Below are 19536 nucleotides of genomic sequence, written 5' to 3' on the forward strand. Positions count from 1 at the left end.
TGGAAGAAGGATGGAGGTGTTGACTATGTAGGTATAGAAGACAAGGTGAGATGCTCTTCAGTCTAGAGACCTACCATGGCACCTTCAGGATAGCTGAGAAGAAAATGAGAAGAGACTCAGATGGATGTGACTTTATATTCAACAGCCCAGCAGAAGGGAGAGCTCTAGAAACTTTATCACCAACTAGATATGAAGAGTGGGAAAGATAGGGGAGTAAATATGACATGTTTTTTTTAAAAGTAGGTCACCATGTATATGGAAATACCATTAGTAGAAATTTTTAGAACTACAGGGACTAGTAAGTTAGGGGCAGAAGTGGGGAGGAGGTCATGGGTTCGATTTTGAACGTGTTGAGTGTGGTAGGCAGAAGGATATCCAAGCCAAGGTGTTCTTGAGTCCTAATCCTTGAATCTGTGACTGCTACGTTGTGCTGTGGATTGGATGTTGTTTTTGACCCTAAGGGTCCTGTATCGGAAGTGTGGGCCTCAGCACGCTGGTGTGGGAGGTATTTTCCACCACGCCCTGCATTTACTATTTTTGATCTGTGGTTGAGTGAATCTGAAGACTCAACCACCATATCCTGGAACCCCTAGATATGGTGGGCTGATTATGTAATAAAAGGTGAGAGCCCTGAGAGTGGATGAGACCTCCCCACAAAACCAGGTGGAGAGATGGAAGAAAGAAGTTAAGTCAGGGAGCTGGGGAACCACAGCATGTTAGGGGCAGGAGGAGGAGACGTGAAAAAGGGACAGTGAGGTTGGGCCATAATCGCCAGTTCTCAGATCTGCTGGAGAAATCCGACTCCCGACCCCCTTTCCCTTCTCCACCTACTGGATACGTCATTGCTACTTTCACTTTGCGGGGTACAACAGGAAGCGTGAGAATGATCCCAGTGAGGGTGTAGAGATGGAAGATCAGCCATGGCCTCCATGCCAGCTGTGAGAATCTTAGGGGCCACTGGTGGGGCCAGCACTGAGGGGAGAGAGTTAGACTCTTGCTTCTGTCATAACATTGGAGGCTCCATGATCAAGATACCTTTTTCAATGCAATAGTTAAAAAGGCAAAATTAATGCACCAAATTCACGATGAACAAAATACTAAAATCTCACTTCATTCTAGTCCTGGCCCTAGCCACCAACCTGCTGCTATCCCTGGGCTCTTCTCACCTGCCTGGGGTCCCAAAACAGAAGGAGCAAAGAGAACTAATAGGTATCTCACTAGCCAGACATGGTAGTACACAGCCGTAATCCTAGTACTTGGAAGGCTGAGACAGGAGAATCGCCAGTTCAAGGCCAGCCCCAGCAACTTACCAAGATCCACAGCAATTTAGCAAGACCCTTAGCAACTTAGAAAGATCCTATGTCAAAATAGAAAGATAAAATAAAATAGGACTGGGGATATATCTCAGAGGTAGAGTGCCCATAGATTCAACTGAGTGCCCCAGTAACACACACACACACACACACACACACACACACACACACACACACACACAATTATCCTTGGACTCATGGTACCCATTTCAGGTTCTTCCTTCTAGCTTGTTCTCTCACCCACCCATCCCATGCCATCCCCACCCAGCCCCTACCATATGCTACAGTAGTAGATGTAACACAGCCTATAAGTAGCGTAAAACCCACCCCTGGTCATGGCCTTTCCTCCACAAAACCCAAAAGCCATATTCAGAAATATTTGGCAGTGGGAGGCAAGTTCAAGGCCAGGAGAGATTCAGGCTCTCATCAGATGCCAGCACCCATGCTATTGAACTTCTCAGCCTCCAGAATTGGGAGCCAAATGAATCTCTATTTCTACTAAATCACCCGGCCTCAGGTATTTTGTTATAGCAATAGAAAGCGGACTAAGATGACATATAATGGCGATATTAGGTGTGGGCGAGGAAGAGAGCCTGGGGGAAGGATGACCACAGTCAACACAAGCCATGATTTTCACGGACCCTGCTTGATGGCACACATTTGCAGGCTTGCAGAGTAGGCTTACTGGAGAGGAGCTGTCCAGCTCTGAGATCCTGAGACTGGGTTCCAGGGTGAGAACCGAGGTCTGCTGCTCTGATGGCTCTTCCAAGGGCCCGTGATTAGGGAACTCAGTGCCACAGGCGTGTGAAGCTGCTGGTTTGCCTTGAAGACGCGGGGATGCTGGGGCAGGTGTGGCACTCTGGGGTCCTAATCAATGGTCTTTGCTTTTGTGATGGAGTCCAAAACGCCACCGTGAGCCTCCCTCCCTCCCTTCCTTGTCTCCCCTCTCTCTTGTACAGAATGGGATATAGACACAGGGAAGTGCCTGAAGACATTTAAACACAAAGACCCTATCTTGGCCACCAAGATCAACGACACCTACATTGTGAGCAGCTGTGAACGAGGAATAGTCAGAGTGTGGCACGTTGCCATGGCCCAGCTGGTAAAGGTGAGCGGGCGCTGGTTGGAGTGGGGGCAGGGGCATGGCTGTTGAGGGCATATGGGTGGTCCCCCATTTAGTTCCTTAGTCCACCCTCAAGAAGTTGAGTTATAGCCACCAAAGGTCGCCCCGAAGCACGAAAGGGAAAGGTGTTCTGAGCTGGTGGAGGGTCAGGAACTCCATCGCCCACATCATGGCCCACCTTGCCATGGGGTTGGAGGGCATTTGGCTCTGCACATTATATGGGCCTTGGGGCCCTTTAACTGAGGTACTGAAGTACTAAGTAAAAATACGAAAATACCTTTTTCTCTTTTGAAATAGTCTTCCCTGACTCTAGCATGGTAAAGAAATAAACAAAAAAAAAATTTCCCCACCCTTCCTTACTTACTCTTAAAACACTGGGGAATGAGCCAGTTTTTTTCACTCCTGACTCTCTAATGAGGAGGGAACATTGGTTGTCATTGCAAGTGACTATATGTCACCTTCGTCCACTTTCCATTGCTATAAAAAAATACCTGAGGCCAGGTGACTTATTAGAAATGGAGGTTCATTTGGCTCCCATTTCTGAAGGCTGAGAAGTTTAATAGAATTGGCGCTGGCATCTGATGAGGGCCGTTCTGTTGGGACATGTTATGGTGGAGGGTATTATATGGTGAGACAGAGAAGTGTCAGAGAGAGAGCTACCTTTTACAACCAAAACCCCTTGTATAATCAAAATATCCCATAAATCCATCAGCGTACGAATGGATTGATTTATTCATGAAGACAAAGCTGCATGATACCATTGCCTCTCAAAAGCCCCACCTGCAAAATATTAACACATGACTTTGGGGATAATTTCCAACACATAAATCCTATGGGACACACCCAAACCATAGCAGATGTTTAGAAAACATGCTCGTCTTTGGGCCCCCTGATCTTGGTGAGTGGTGGGTGGTGAGATATCATTTGATCCAGAAACACAAGATCACAGTTGTATTAGTCAGCATTTCCATTGCAATGACCAAAGTATCTGACAGGAACAACACAAAGGAAGAAAGTTTATTTGGGTCATGGTTTCAGAGGTAAAGTCAACAGTTGGCTGACTCCAAGGCAGACATCATGGTGGCACGGCTTGGTGGAGGAAAGCTGGGCTCAACTCAAGGGCAACCAGAGAGAAGGAGAGGAAGAGAGAGAGAGAGAGAGAGAGAGAGAGAGAGAGAGAGAGAGAGAGAGAGAGAGAAGAAGAAGAAGAAGAAGAAGAAGAAGAAGAAGAAGAAGAAGAAGAAGAAGAAGGAAGAAGAAGAAGAAGAAGAAGAAGAAGAAGAGAAGAAGAAGAAGAAGAAAAAGAAGAAGAAGAAGAGAAAAGAAAAGAGCAGAGGAGAGGGAGAGAGAGAGAGAGAGAGAGAGAGGGGAAGAAGAAGAAGAAGAAAAAAAGAAGAAGAAGAAAAAGAAGAAGAAGAGAAAAGAAAAGAGCAGAGGAGAGAGAGAGAGAGAGAGAGAGAGAGCGAGCGAGAGAGAGAGAGAGAGAGAGAGAGAGAGAGAGCGCAACAGAGTAAAACCAGAGACAGACATAGTGCCCAAGGCCACACCTCCCATGACCTACCTCCTTTAGCCATAACCCATCTGCCTAAATTACGACCCTGTAAATCCATTCAAATTATTAATCCTTCAGGGCATTTTGTTGTTGTACTGGGGACATGCCTTTCAATACCTGAGCCGTTGTGGGGAATGTTGCAGACACAAACTCTAAAAATAGTGAGAAGTGCCTGGCTTGACTTGTGGATTTTTCCCCCCACCAATCTTGTCATTATAATTGAACCTCAGTTGCAGGAATGGGATGTCCCTTCCTGTGTCTTCTGGGTCCTGGCAAATTACAATGATGGAACACCTTGGCCTTCATACTTCTAACAGCAGAGGAGAGGGATTTCTGGCCCTCTCTGGTGTTCCAGGAAGATGGAACCACCCCCAAACCCACCAAGAATAAGGCCCCTCCTTGATCTCTTTCCTCTTGGGCTGCAGAAAGTGCTCTGCAGAGAGGGAGCATGGACCTCTCTGACTTTCTTAAAGCAGAAGTAAAATCAGCACAGGAACATTCAGAGAGGGACACGGCAGCCATGGATGAAAGCAGTATGTCACGGCAAGAGCTGGAGAGGGGATAAGAACAATGGCGTCATTTCTTGCAGACTCTCAGTGGGCACGAGGGAGCTGTGAAGTGCCTGTTTTTTGACCAGTGGCATCTCCTCTCAGGAAGCACTGACGGCCTGGTCATGGCGTGGAGCATGGTGGGAAAGTATGAGCGATGCCTGATGGCCTTCAAGCATCCCAAGTAGGTGCCGGGGAAGAGGGGACCGACGAATACGGCATTCCCTCCTTCTGTAGCGGCCTAGACTGAGCGCTTTGCTCTATCCGTCCCTCTGCTCCTTCTCTCTGCTTCTCATCTGCTTCCCCCGCTTTCTCTCCCACCTGTCACCCATCACTCTCTCTTCTGGCCATTCTCTTCCCTACTCTCACTTGTTTCCCTCGAGAGAGCTATGATTACTAGTTGTGGATCGTGAGGAGTTGTTGAAATTTTATACATATGTCACACATGATGAATTTTTACATCTGTTATTTAATCAGACATATAAAGAGTGGAAGAGCCACCCCCCAAAAAATTATGCTAGTTATATAAACTTAAAAATTCTTGAAATTAATTGGCCTTTATCCTAGGAAGCCTGTGTTCATAAAAGCTTTAAATGATCCAAGTGACAAAGGCTTAACTATAACAAAGGATTTTTTTTTTAAAAAAGTTTATACTGACAAGTCAGTGGGCTAGCTATTATTCCAGGATAACAAATGGATTTCATTTTGCATTCCAATTCAAATTTGGTGGCGGTGGACACTTGGGGCCAATTAGGAAACATCTTGAAGTTGGAAAGGGTATTGTGGTCAATGAATGATTCTGCCATGGCCACTGTTTTGTGGGTTTTTTTTTTTTTTTGGTGGTACTGTACTGGGGTTCCTGGAAACCCTTCTACCTCTGGGCTACACTCCCAGACCTATCTTATACTTTTTTTTTTTAAAAAAAAAATTGGAAACAGGGTTTCTTAAGCCAGCGAGGCTGGCTTTGAACCTGCACCATCCTCCTGTCTCCGCCTCTCAAGCACAGGGATTACAAGTGTGTGCCACCACGCCGGGCGCTGGCCACTGGCTTTAAAGAGTGTTCGATACCATTCTTAGACTACATGAATAGAATAGTGCTTCTTCTCCTGAGTATATCTAAAATGGTTCCAGGAAACTATTATCTTAATTGATTAAAAGAGTAAGTAGATTTTTCCAGGGGATCTATTTTTTTTTTTCCAGTAATGGGGATGGAACCCAGGGGCATTGTACCTCTGAGCTACACTCCCAGTCCTATTTTCAGTCTTTATTTTCTTTTGAAACAGGGTCTCACTGAGTTGCAAAGGGTTTCACTAAGTAGCTGAGGCTGTCCATGAACTGTGATCCTCTGGTCTCTGCCTCCCGAATGCTGGGATTACGAGCATGAGCCACTATGCCCGGCTCCAGGGGATCTATCGAAGGATACTTTATTTACTAAGCGGTGACTCTAGATTTTCTTGTACTCTCAGGGGACCCTTTTAAGCAGGCACACTGGACATGTGGGGGGTGTAAGGGGATATGGATGTCTGTCTGAAGCATTGTATCATTAACAGTTGGGTGCCAGGAAGCACCTGTGTCTAGGGACTTATCCAGCCCCTTCCTTTTGTAACTACCAGTATGCCTTTTATATGTCATCTGGATTATCAAACATTGACCTCAAGGAGGAAATTACAGTACTATCATAGAGGGGTGAGGTGTAGATATCAGTGCTTACTAACTATATCTAGCTGACTGGTAACAAGCACTAATTTAACAGATTGCTTTTCTGGGGAGTTCTAACGATCGGACTGTACTCTTATTTTCTTGGTCAGTCTAAGGAAAGATTTCCCAATTGTGTAGTTCAAAGTTTGTTCATTTTTTTTTAAAAAGAACCGACTTTGTTTTCTATATTGTTTCTCAATTACCTATTGCATTAATTTTTGTTATAATCTTTATTTATTTTTCACCTTCTGCTGGACTTAGGTTTAGACTGATTCATTTCTAGTTCTTAAGGTAAAAGTTTAGGTTATCAGTTGGAAAAATGTAGGCCTCTACTGCTGTAAGTTTTCCTCTGAGCACTGCTTTAGCTGTATCCTATACGTTTTGTTATTCTGCCTTTTAATTTTCATTCATCAAAATATCTTCTGATTTCCTTTCTGATTTCTTCTTTGACTTGTCTTAGTCTTCACTTCCTTCTGCTGGCACAGAACAGCAAGGTTAGCCAGAGGTAAAAGCTTAAGGCTTTCCTATGTCTGTCTTTCTTTTTTTTCTCATTTCCTTCCTTCCTTCCTTCCTTCCTTCCTTCCTCCCTTCCTCCCTTCCCTCCCTTCTTTCTTTTTTGAACTGAGCCCAAGAGCATTCTACCTCCAAGTTACACCTCAGTACCTCCCATGCTTTGTGCTTTGTCTTGAAACAGGGACTCACTAAGTTGCCGAGATTAACCTTGAGCCTGCAATCCTCTTGTCTCAGCCTTTCAAGGATTAGGATTACAGGTATATGATACCACAACCAACCCAGGTCCGTATTAAGCATGTGCACTGCCCTGGACATGTGTGTGACCGTCTAGTTTCTTGTGAATATTCCAAAACTCTATGAACATTTCATTCCTTCCCCAACACTTCCTCCCAACCATTTTGATTAATGTATTGTTTGCTCCAGTGGACACCTATTGGCATAGGTAGCGGGAACTAAGACACTTTCCTGTAAATAGCGTCAACAAATGTCTCCCAGGTAGCGGTTTCCAAACTATTGGTCAGGCAAAAATAAGAGACAAACCTTTTGAGCCAGTCTGTCAAGAAACCCCCAGGCAGGTCAAATATTTCCCTGTGAATGAAGTCTGATCTCCTGCTCCAGTCCTAGGAATTCAGGCTATTATTTCCATAGCTCCTACTGGGCTGGGAAATGGGAATAGGGCTCAGTTAATATGCCAGAGAACAGATTGGTCTCACTGGCACCAAGACCATTATTCTTGTCTAAGTGTTCGCTGGGTGGCCGCAAGCCTTTGGCTCTTTCTAGGATTCTGAAACGAGTTGGTTCTGGCAGTTGCCGTCAGTTCCGTTGCTATTATGGAAAAGTGGAATGATGTCGCTTTGTGGTGTCTTTGATAAGGAGAGAGCAAAGAAAGAGTCAAGTAATTTCCTTCTAGGACAGGAACACAACCTGAAAGGACACTAAGCTATTTCAAGACCATCATAACCAGTACTGTGTGAAGTACTGGGCCGGGTTTTTAAAATGCCTCCATTAATTTAATCCTGAAAGCCATCCTTGGAGGCAGAAGTGACTATTCCCTTTTGCAGAACAGAAATGGAAGACTTGGAGGTTGCCTTGCTTTCTCAAGGTAACACCGCCAGTGGATGGTAGAGTTGGGTTTTGATCCCAGCCTTCCTGATCCCAAAGCCTGTGTTTTCAATCACAAGGCTCCAATGATCTGGTAGTTCTAGGCTGAACTACCAGAGGTCACAGTGACTCAAGAGAAATGTAGGCCCAGCTCAGCAAAGTCAAAAGAAAGACACAATAAGGCAAACCCTTCTATTACAGAGAATCTCTTCCAGTCCTGAACTGCCTCTTGGGAAGATTAAGATGTGTTCAGGGTACTAGGCACCAAAAAAGTTACCATATTCCCATCTTGGAAAGATTAGAACTTTGTTGGGCTTTGAGATACTTATTTTGTAGCGTGTTGTCTCTATCTATCTATCTATCTATCTATCTATCTATCTATCTATCTATCATCTATCTATCTAATCTATCCACCTACCCATCTATCTTTCATCTATCTATCTAGTCTCATAAGAAGGGGTTTGAGCCATATTGGTCTCCTTGCTATTTTTTTTTAAAATATGTTAAGAATGCTCTTGCCTTTTATAAGGTTTTTGTTATGTTTGTTTTCTTAGTGGTTAGGGCCATGAAAAGTCTTCATCTGCCTTGGTATGTGGTGGATATGATTCTTTTAACATTCCGTAAACAGTGACCATACTCTAAAAATATGAGCAGACACTTTTACAGCAAATATATATTGGGGGCTCACTATGGGACATGCACTGTGATACCTGCTGGGCATGCGATGATAACTGTGACAAGAGCCGTGCCCAAGAGGATCTGGCAGTCTACCTGAAGTTTGTGCATGTGCATGATGAGAAGGAGATGGAGATAAGAGATAGGCTTTGGGGCAGCAGGTAGCATATGAGGTAGGTCATGGATGGATTCTGTCTTAGTCCACTTTCTGCTACTATAACAAAATACCCAAAGCCTGGTAATTTATTTTTAAAAAAGAGTTTATCTCACAATTTTGGAGCCTCAAAGTTTAAGACCAGGCAAACCCATCTGTTAAGTCTCTGACAAGGGCCTGCTTGAGTGCATTACAACATGACAGAGAAATAGATATGGAACCAGACACATGTAGAAGGGACCAAGTGCATGGCGTGGCTTTCCTTTTTCTTTTTCTTTTCTTTTTTTTGTGGTACTGGGGTTCCTGGAAGCCCTTCTACCGCCGGGCTACACTCCCAGACCTATTTTATATTTTTTATTTGGAAACAGCATCTCTTAAGCCAGCGAGCCTGTATCTGAACCAGCGCGATCTTCCTGTCTCCGCCTCCCAAGCGCGGGGATTACAAGCATGCGCCACCACGCCCGGTGGTTTTTCTTTTTAATAGTCTACTCATGCAAAAATTAACTGGGATCCTGTGAGAACTACATTAATCCCTTCTGAGGGAACTCCCTCCCCAGTGTCTATCATAATGGCCATCACAGTGACTATCACAGTGTATGTCCCATGGTGGGCCCCCATTATATATTTGTTAAAAAACTATCTGTTCATATTTTCAGAGGATGGTCACTGTTACAGAATATTAAAAGACCCACATCCACCACATAGAAGGCTTTAGTCTTTGTCAATGCCTTCCACTAGGCTCCACCTGAGGAATTTCATCACCTTTCAACCAAGCTTCCAGCACATGAACCACTGCAGGACATACTCAAGCCATATGCAAACCGTCGCAGACTTGGATGGGTAGAGGTGGCAGGGAATGATGAACTTGCTTTGTGTATAGGAGCCAATAAACTGGTGACATCAAATCCAACTTTTCGGTACCTTAACAGGAATGGGGGTAATCAGACCTATCAGAATTGAAGGCGCTGCATATGTACAGTCCAGCTTGCATCCAGCTTTTGTTACGTGGAGGGTTTTGTTGACAGCAACTGTGTAGATCTTCTACTCCCTCCCTTTTCCTGCAGGTTACCATGAAAGAGCACACATAAATCTCATTGCTGGTACAACTTTACTTTAGGATGTTAAGGGTATGCATTCGTTAAAGAATGACAGAACAGAGACGATTCTTTTTTTTTTTTTTTTTTTGGTGGTACTGGGGTTCCTGGAAGCCCTTCTATCTCCGGGCTACACTCCCAGACCTAGTTTTACATTTTTATTTGGAAACAGGGTCTCCTAAGCCAGCGCGCACGGCTAGCTTCGAACCTGCGCGATCCTCCTGTCTCTGCCTCCCAAGCGCGGGGATTACAAGTGTGCGCCACCACGCCCGGCTAGACGATTCTTTTTAAGGTGTTGTCTTATATAAAGAGAATCCTTTTTATCTCCTGATTTTTTTGCTTCTCATTGTTTTCTCTTTTACATAATAATACTATTCTTTTTATTTTTTTAATTTATTTTTTAAATTTTTTGTTGAACATAAATGGTGTACATTTAAACTATACTTGATGCCCGCTGCCCCCCCAGCCCCTGTTTTCCCTTCTCCCCTCCCACCAATGATTGTCCAGGGTAACCATACCATATTCATAATTTTACACATATTTGGATGTATACCCTCATTAATCAAGTTCAGCCTTCCTCCTCTCCTATCTTTCCATTCAAACTTTGCTGGTATTTCCCCTCCATTACCTGGAGTACCACTGGTATCCTCTACGTTCCCTAGTTTGGGCATATTAGAGGAAACATATGTACCTTCTCCTTCTGTGCTTGGCTGGTTTCACTTAACATAATGCTCTCCAGAACTTTCCATCTTCTTGCAAATGGTATTAATTTGTTCTTCTTTTTAGTATTACATAATAATACTATTCTAAAGGGAATATGTTTTAGTCAGCTTTTTCATCACTGACTGAAATGCCTGATAGGAAGTTGGAGGAAGGAAGGCTTATTGGAGCTTGTGGTTTCAAAGGTTTCGGTCCATGGTTGGGTAGATCTGATGCAGAAGCCATGGTGGCAGGGCGTATGGTGGAGAAAAGCTGCTCTTGGTCCTGGTGATCAGAAGCAGAGAGTTAGGAGCAAGAGAAGGAGATGAAGGACTTACTCAGCTCCCAAGGCCATGCCCCCAGGGGCCACATCCTCCAGCCACACCCACATCTGAACCTCCCAGCACTGGGGACCATGCTTTCAACACACAAGCTTTTGGGGGGGGAAGGGGATATTATAAAGCCAAATAATAACAGAATCAAAACGGTAAATAAGAGGCCGGGCGTGGTGGCGCACACTTGTAATCCCAGCATCCGGGAGGCTGAAACAGGAGGATCACAGTTCGAGGACAGCCTCAGCTACTACTTAGTGAGGCCCTTTGCAACTCAGTGAGACCCTGTTTCAAAATAAAGAGTAAAGCCCGGTGTGGCTCTTGGGAGGCTGAGACAGGAGGATCGCGCAGGTTCGAAGCCAGCCTCAGCTACTTAGTGAGACCCTGTTTCCAAATAAAATATAAAATGGATCTGGGAGTATAGCCCGGAGGTAGAAAGCCTCTGGGTTCCACCCCCAGTACCACCAAAAAAATAAATAAATAAAAAAAATAAAGAGTAAAAAAAGTAGCAAATGCTACTTCCAAGATAGCTATGACCACCACCTCCCAACCACACCCCAAGGACCCCAAATGACGGGGAAGCTCAAGCCGTTTGCCAGGAGCCGGGTGCTGCCTGTTGTTCTGTCCCTTTCCAGGGAGGTGCTCCATGTGTCTCTCCTCTATCTCCGGGTCATCAGCGCCTGCGCAGATGGCAAGATCCGCATCTACAATTTCCTCAATGGAAACTGTCTGAAGGTGATCAAGGTCAATGCCAGAGGTGATCCTGTGCTGTCCTTCTTTTTCCAGGGCAACAGGTGGGTGGTAGGTGTGGAGGTCGGAACCGTGAGCAATTCCGGTGGGATGGTTTCCTGTTCTCGGGGACACAAGCTCTGGGTTTGTGGGCAGGAGGGAGGGGAGAGCGGGCAGTGTCTCCCTCCATCTTGGGATATCATGCAATAGTAGTCTCGTGGAGGACAAATGGGGCTTTGCGCAAAACCTAACAATCGGAGTTCACTCCAACTCTGAATTCGTTCTTGGGGGGGATATTGTGCAATGGGTATGTTCCCTTGTCAGGAGCATTCTGCTAGTATGCGGCCCATGTGCTCTCTGATCATGCTTTCAGCCGCCCAGAGTAATAATGCTATCAAGAGCTGGAGTGTCACTCAGCAGTAGAGCACCTACCTGCTCAGCATTCCTGAGGCCCGGGGTTCTATCCACAGCACCCATCTCCCCTAATCAGCTTTAATGCTTTAAAAGCATCCAAGGAGAGATGAAATCAATCAATCAACTCTCTCTCTCTCTCTCTCTCTCTCTCTCTCTCTCTCTCTCTCTCTCGTGGGGGGTGTGTGTGTGTGTGTGTTTGTGTGTGTGTGTGTGTGTGTGTGTGTGTGTGTGTGTATACTGGTGATCGAATCCAAGGGTGTTCTACTTCTGCGCCACCCCCCCCCCCAGCCCTATTTTACTTTTTATTTTGGAACAGAACTTCTGGAAGTTGTTGCTGAAGGTGGCCTCAAACTGGCAATCCTCCTTTCCTTTCTTCCAAAGTACTAAGTACCCTGCCTGACTGCAAGGGATTTCTTAATGGAATTCGGTGCCCCAAATTCCATTCCAATATTTCCAGCCCCAGTGAATCAGTTTTCTAGGAAACTTGCACTGACAGTTCAGGTCTTCAAACTGCAGCCTTTGGAGTGCCGAGGAAAACATATGTACTATTTCCATTTCTTGTGTATAGTTATAGGAGATCTGGATGCAGAGAGAGAGGAAAGCAGTGTGTTTTGTGTAAATGACAAAATGACAGAAACCGATGTGTGGCGGGAGGTGGTACGAGGGGCAGGGGGAAGGCAAGTGACCATACATATGGGTTTAGGAAAGAGAAAAATCATCCTGCTTTGTATGGCTACACCTGGAGTATGTCCAGAGACCCTAGAGGGACAGAATGAGGAAAGTGTGGGACCCTCGTATGGAGGGTCAGCAGAAGACGAGTAGTCTCTTGCCCAGTAGATTTTATTCCTATCACAGAAGTAGAAACCATTGTGTCTGGAAGCTCTGGGTCTTGAAAAGGATGGAATTTGAAGATATCTGTGTGCAGAGTACTTAAGATTGTGCTTTGGGCTCCCTTGGTGCCTGGCACTCACTCTGGGAGCGGAAGCCTATTGAAAAAGTATTCCAACTCGAGAAGCAAAGCAATCAGAGCATATGCGCCGTGTTTATGCTAAAGGAAAAAGTTATGAAGCTACCCACCCCTGCTGTACGGCCTAATGGCGTTCATCATTCCCGACCCCTGGCGCCCTCTATTAGACTGTATGGTCACTGCCCGGGCATGGCTCCTTTGGCCCAGGGGTCAGATGGGGCAGTAATCACAGTCCATGTTTTGGTGGTCTGCATGCTTGTTTTGTGGGTGATCTTGTTTTGGTTCCAGGATGGTGGTCAACACAGAGAGCAATATTCTCATGTTCCAGTTTGAGCCAGTAAAGTGGCAGTACTCTGTGGAAAGAAGCAAAAAGAAGACTAAGGAGAAAGAGGAGGAGAGGGACGGAAGCAGCCTCATGGATGTTGTCTCCAAGTCTAGCACTCAGGTCCAGAGCCTGAGAGACTCGGTATCCAGTAAGCAAATGCTAGTCCAGGAGCAGCTACAGAATAAATCTCCCAAGCCCCGGGTGCTTTTGAATCCAACCAAGCTATCCTCAGGTAAAAGAGCTTCATCGTGGGCAACTTTAGTGATAACTGATGAAGTAGAGGAGGGGTCACTGGGACCAGTTTCTTTGTGAGCTATTTTGGCCAAGGGCGTGTGCATGCACATGTGCGCGTGTGTGTGTGTGTGTGTGTGTGTGTGTGTGTGTGTGTGTGTGTGTCTGGGGATTGGACCCAGAGGCATTCTTCCTCTGAGCTGTACCTCCAGCCCTATTTATTGATTTATTTTTATTTGGAAGCAAGGTCTTGCTAAGGTGCCAACACTGGCTTTGAACCTGTGATCCTTCTGCCTCAGCCTTCCAAGTACTTGGATTGCAGGTGATCACCACCACTCCTGACTTGGACAAGTATTTCTTGATCATGTGAATTCTAACTCTTCAGGAAGGTGGGAGTTATTCTCTTTGGTCCACCAAAAATTCTGTTGTTCACATAAAGGGAATCTCTGGATTTTCATGGCCCCTAATTTCAAATTTATTAGATCTCTATACAGCATATAAAAGTAGACTTCATACTTGCCACTAAAACAAGACAAACAGCTGTGTATGTTGGCACATAGCTATAATCCCAGTACTCGGGTGACCGAGACAGGAGGATCACAGGCACAAAGCCAGCTTCAGCAACTTAGCAAGACCCTGTTTCAAAGCGAAAAATATAAAAAAGGGCTGGGTGGGCATGTAGCTTGAAGGAGGAATGCCCCTGGGCTCAATACCCAGTACCCAAACCAAAAACAAAACCCAAACAAACACCCAAGCAACCAACATCTCATACCGTCCCCAAACCAAACATAAATGACATAAATATTTATATAGAAATTAGTATCAGCCGGGCGTGGTGGTGCACGCTTGTAATCCCCGTGCTTAGGAGGCAGAGACAGGAGGATCGCGCAGGTTCAAAGCCAGCTGTGCTGACTTAAGAGACCCTGTTTCCAAATAAAAAAGTATAAAATAGGTCTGGGAGTGTAGCCCGGAGGTAGAAGGGTTTCCAGGAACCCCAGTACCACCACCAAAAAAAAAAAAAAAAAAATTGTATTAGCCTGAAAATGTTCTATGCGGAATGTATTATCTTTAGACCTCCAAAAGATAGTACTTGCACCTGGAAAATATTAGTTATGAAGCAGATGCGTGCGTGTGTGTGTGTGTGTGTGATGGCTCACACCATTTATTGCATTTAAAGAATACACTCTATTTGAGTTATAGTAAGAGTCCTTCCTTTTACCAGCATAATATGTGGCATGAAGTTGGACCCACAGATTCATAGAGATCACTTCCAAGCATGTCACACAATTAATTGGTTATGTCTTCAAAAACCAAGAGTTTTAGATTATGCCTTAAGCTTGATAATCAGTTGGAAATGTGTGTGGGATGGGAGTCAGAGCGTGAACTAGACCTTAGACTTCAGCGACTGCTTAGTCCGTCATGACAAAATAAGTTGAATTATGAGCCTCCATTAGCATCAGTTATATGATTACTATGCCGAATCATTCAGACCTAACTGAATTAGATACTGACCAGTTTCTTTCTCAATCTTAATTTAGCTTCATCAACAGAGGTACCTCAGAGCCAAGGGAAGCCAAAATCATCCCAAAAAGATGGCAAGAAGAGAGCTGGTCCTGTCCATAAAGATGCAAGTGAAATATATGATGGGCAACACCTGGAAACTAAATCTGAGAAAGCAGACAAGACAGGTGAGCACTGTGTTCTGAGTTAGTGGCAAGATCCTCTCCATTTTGTTTTGCAGCAGGCTAACACTTCTTGTTTTTGAAAATAATTCCTGCCTTCTCCTAAGAGTGACTGGTTTTCCTAATCATCCCCTTATTAGCTTGAGGCCACATTGTGAGGACCTGTAAGGTCGGCGTTTGCAGTCTCTGGCTCACAGCCTGCCTCCGTGTCCCGCCATTCAGCCGCCTGGCTTCTTAGCGTTAAGTCATCAGCTTGAGTCATGGGCACAAGGGCAGGGAGAAAAGGAGGTTGGGCCGGTTATAGGGATTTCAGGAGAGGAGAGAGAGCCTTTGGGGTGGGGGCTATTTACGAGAGATAAGGTGATAGGGAGAAAGAAATGAGGATGGGAATTTAAGAAGTGTTGCTGAATAGCATGGCTGGAGTATACCTTTGCTGTTTTTAAAGGACATTAGGAAAATTTCAAATGCTTTTCAAATTTTTTTTTTTATGAGTATATTAGTGTTTCTTTGAAACCAACTCCTTGGAGAGACCAGTTTCAAATTTGGGTCAAAACAACTAAGTTTCATGAAGGCTGAACTGTATATACAATGGATATCCTTGTATATACATATGTCTATGGACCCGCAGAGATCTACCTGTAGGGTAAAGTCCTAGCAGTGAAATTGCGAGTTGAAGGACAAGTCCATTTAAAAACTAGGAATAAACTTGGCATTCTGGTGTTACCTGTAATCCCATCACTTAGGAGGCTGGGACTAGAAGATTGCAGGTTCAAAGTTAGCTCCAGCAATTTTAGAAAGTCCATCAGCAACTTAGTGAGAGCATGTTTCAAAACAAAAAAATAAAAAGGGCTGGGAGTAGAGCTCACAGGTAGAATGGCCCTGGGTTTAATCCCCAGAAGTACAAAAACAAACAAGCAAATAAAACAAAACAACTAGAAAGACATTGCCATATTTGCCCTTAAATATGCAGTATCAATTTACATTCCTACTAACAATTTTGAAAGCCCCCATGCCATCTCTGGGTGCTATCATCTTGTATTTGCTTATGATAAAAATAGCATTTACATTTCTTTAAGACTGATCATTAACACACTAAGTGTTCACTGGTGGGCAATGGTTAAGTAGAACATAAAAATTCATACTATGGAATATTAGTTGATAGTTAAAAATTGAATGAGGATCCATGTATGTGTTGACTTAAAAACAAGTCCAAGATATATTATCATGTGAAAAAGATAAGTTGATAACAATGAACTCATCACAAGCCCTATTTTATAAAAGGAGAAAAATTTTGCTTTGTGGATTAAAACGAGAAGGGGTTATTTTAATATCTAAACTCACTCAGTTTTATATGTTTTAATATAACATTAACTAATAATATAAAGTCCAGGGAATAATTTGACATTTCATTTAATCTTAATCTGTTCATCTTGAGATAAAACCTATTTGGCCAAGGGAAATTACATGTATAACACAGTTTTACATGTTGCTTGGAGTTCAGACTTTTTTGCTTGGTACATTCCGGACTAGAAAGATGACTTCTGCTTCTCGTCAACCAGTTATTCTTTTTGAAAATGAGGATAAAGTTTTCATAGGGCATTATAGGGAATTAAAAGCTTTTTTGGGATAGACAATGGATTTGCTTACCTGTGAAGACATCTTTGTTACTCTAATGGTCTTATATAGGTCAGAGGTCTTGTCCCTAAAGTGATATGCTAGTGTTGTCTTGTTCTGACCACTGCTTTTGCAGTCACTGCTATTGTTCAAAACATTTGGGGGAACTCCTCTTTAGGAGCCTCATTTTAGTCATGTTGAGATGTTTTGTCTTGCACAGGGGTGACATAGTCTCAGAAGGCCAGTCTGACTTTGGGAAATGCCCAAGATTGACAATGATTAATAAGGCAGAGATCAAAGTTTGCAATAAGACTGCTATTGAAAAATATAGGGACATTATCATAAATGGTGAAGACTCGTTTTGTGTGAATCATACATGAGAAACAGAGAAGTTTCAGGAACATGTGTTATGATTTAGATCTGGAATGCCCTTCCTCCCAGAGTTCACATGGCTAGGCAATGCAGCACTGCCTAGAGGGGGGCTTTCAAAAATGATTATATTTTAGAACTTTAACCTTATCCATGGACTAATCCATTGGATTAGTAATTTGAATGAACTCCTAGGTGGTAACTGTAGGCAGGTGGGACGTGGCCAGAGGAAGTAGGACACTAGGGGAGTGCCGTTGGCCTGTTCTTCCCTGTTCTCTGCTTCCTGGCTGCCAGGAGCTGAGCAGCTCTCCTCTGCTACATCCTCCTGCCATGATGGATGTTCTGCCTTACCTCAGGCCCAGAGCGGTGGAGCTGGTTGCACAAAAAGAAATATTTTCTCCTCAAAGTTGCTCATTATGTTTGGGTTTAGAATGTTCCTCTAAAGGCGCATTAGTCCCCAATGCAGCAAGGTTCAGCACCTGTGCATGGCTGGAAGAAGTGGGTCACTTCTGGAAGAAATGGCGCTGGTCTTGGGGAATGAGGAATGTATATGACCCTTGTCCTCTCCCCTTGCTCTCTCTACTTCTGGCCTCCATGACGAAGAGTGGCTTTTTTCTATTTATCATGAACCCTGCTATGTGGTTTCTTTCTTGGAGCCAGCCAACCACAGACTGAATCTCTAAAACCCTGAGCCAAATAAACCTTTCCTTCTCCAAGTTGTGCTTGTCAGGTATTTGGTCACAGTGATAGAAGAGCTGACTTAAATATTGCTCTTGTCAGGTGTTTTGGTCATAGCCACAAAAAGCTGATTAACAAGGTATGGAACACTGGACTCACGTATGTTGCCTTCAAAATGTGCACACCCACAAGCGAATACCCATTTTGCACAAGTACTAGCATATTCATAGAAACCTGTTAAGTCACTTCTGGTGTCATCATTTCTGACATCATCAGGGACATTTGCCCACATGAGACAGGCCTGTTGGGAACAAGACCTCGCTGTATGTATTGGTTAGAATGGCTTGAACTTTCGTGCATAAATACTGAATATTCTTTCATGGGATGCTGATTTGCTTGTTTTCCTTTTTTTCTTTTGAAGAAGCAGACGATGTGAAGAAAGCACAAGAACAGAGACAACTGGAAACTCCTGGAAAAGTGACCATTCATCCAAAGACAAAACTAAAGTCCTGGAAAACCCTGATTTCGCCTGACCAGTTCCTCCTGACTGTCAACGCCCTGCAACAAGCCCATAATTCTGGGGAATATGCCTACCCCCATAGGCCCCAAACTCAAGTTATTGATGCCTGGGGACCTGGAATTTCATACCCAAGGAAGGTCCTGAATTTCAAAGGAAAATCAATTCACCACGAAGTTGATCGGTTGAGATTAAGCAATCCTCCCATAGATGTGACACAAACCAGTGTTCCTCTTGAAATCCAGAAACTGCAGCCCAACTTGAAAAAATCTTTGCATAGTCCGAGAGTCCAGTCCACCATACCCCAGCCCATGATCATCCGCTCCAGGTTTGCTGGCAACTTAAAGGGTGAAGACCTCGTGCCCAGCTCAATTGAAGGGGCAATGCGCAGTGCGGGCCCCCTGACCAGCATGCAGGTCATTAAACCAAACCGCATGCTAGCGCCACATGTGGGTGCAGCCATCCTGTCTCTCAAGAGGGAACGGCCTCGCTTCTACACGACTCTGGATCCCCTTCGGATGGACACTGACTTCATGCTGTTGACAGTGAAGGAGGAGAAGGAGTATGGGGAAGCCAAGATGAAGGAGTATCAGGCCAGGAAGCCCACGAGAGTGGTTAATCCAGGAAAAGCCAGCAGAGCTGCGTGGATCCGGAAGATCAAAGGTCTGCCTATTGATAACTTCATGAAGCAGGGGAAAATACCAGCCCCCGAACTTGGACCAAATGTATTTATCTAAACCAACCTTGGGAAATTACAATGTCTTAAACAGAAAACCAAGTGGGTTTTGGTATTTAGCCTTCTTTCTCTTTCTGTCAAACTCTTTTTGATAATTCCCTGGCAATTAATGTGAAAACTCCTAATTGTCTTCCTCTGAAACAAAGAATTGATATAAACAAAGAGAACAGGAGGAGGCCGGGAGAGACTGGTATCTACATTCCCACTGGAAAACAGTGAGACCTAAGGCAGTCCAATTTGGTTGATGGGGGTGGTATTTGGAGGTGAGCACTGGAAATTAGAGACCATACATCACTACTAGTTTAGTGCTATCATCTCCTCTAGCCAATTAGGTGGTAGGATTATCTCAGCATGAGGCACTGGAATTTGCCGTAGTTCCAATTGAAAGTTTCAAATGAAAGTTTCAATGAAACTCAGATGAGTTCAGTGAAGAATCAAAAGGGGGAAGCTTTCAATACGCTGATATTACATT

At 44.3% G+C, this 19536-nt stretch overlaps 1 protein-coding gene across 1 annotated transcript in view; it reads left to right on the plus strand.

Moving 5' to 3' along the window:
• Positions 1-19065, plus strand: part of FBXW10B (F-box and WD repeat domain containing 10B) — a gene marked incomplete at both ends in the record, with an annotated part of 41728 nt that extends 22663 nt beyond the window's left edge. Inside the window, 5 exon segments of the mRNA XM_080713936.1 lie at positions 2273-2421; positions 4578-4720; positions 11438-11596; positions 13201-13469; positions 18239-19065. Of these exon segments, the coding sequence (XP_080570062.1) occupies positions 2273-2421; positions 4578-4720; positions 11438-11596; positions 13201-13469; positions 18239-19065 (1547 nt within the window).
• Between the last annotated feature and the right edge of the window lie 471 nt (positions 19066-19536).

This window comes from Muscardinus avellanarius (genome assembly GCF_963383645.1).
Source record: "Muscardinus avellanarius genome assembly, chromosome: 16".
NCBI classification, from domain to species: domain Eukaryota; kingdom Metazoa; phylum Chordata; class Mammalia; order Rodentia; family Gliridae; genus Muscardinus; species Muscardinus avellanarius.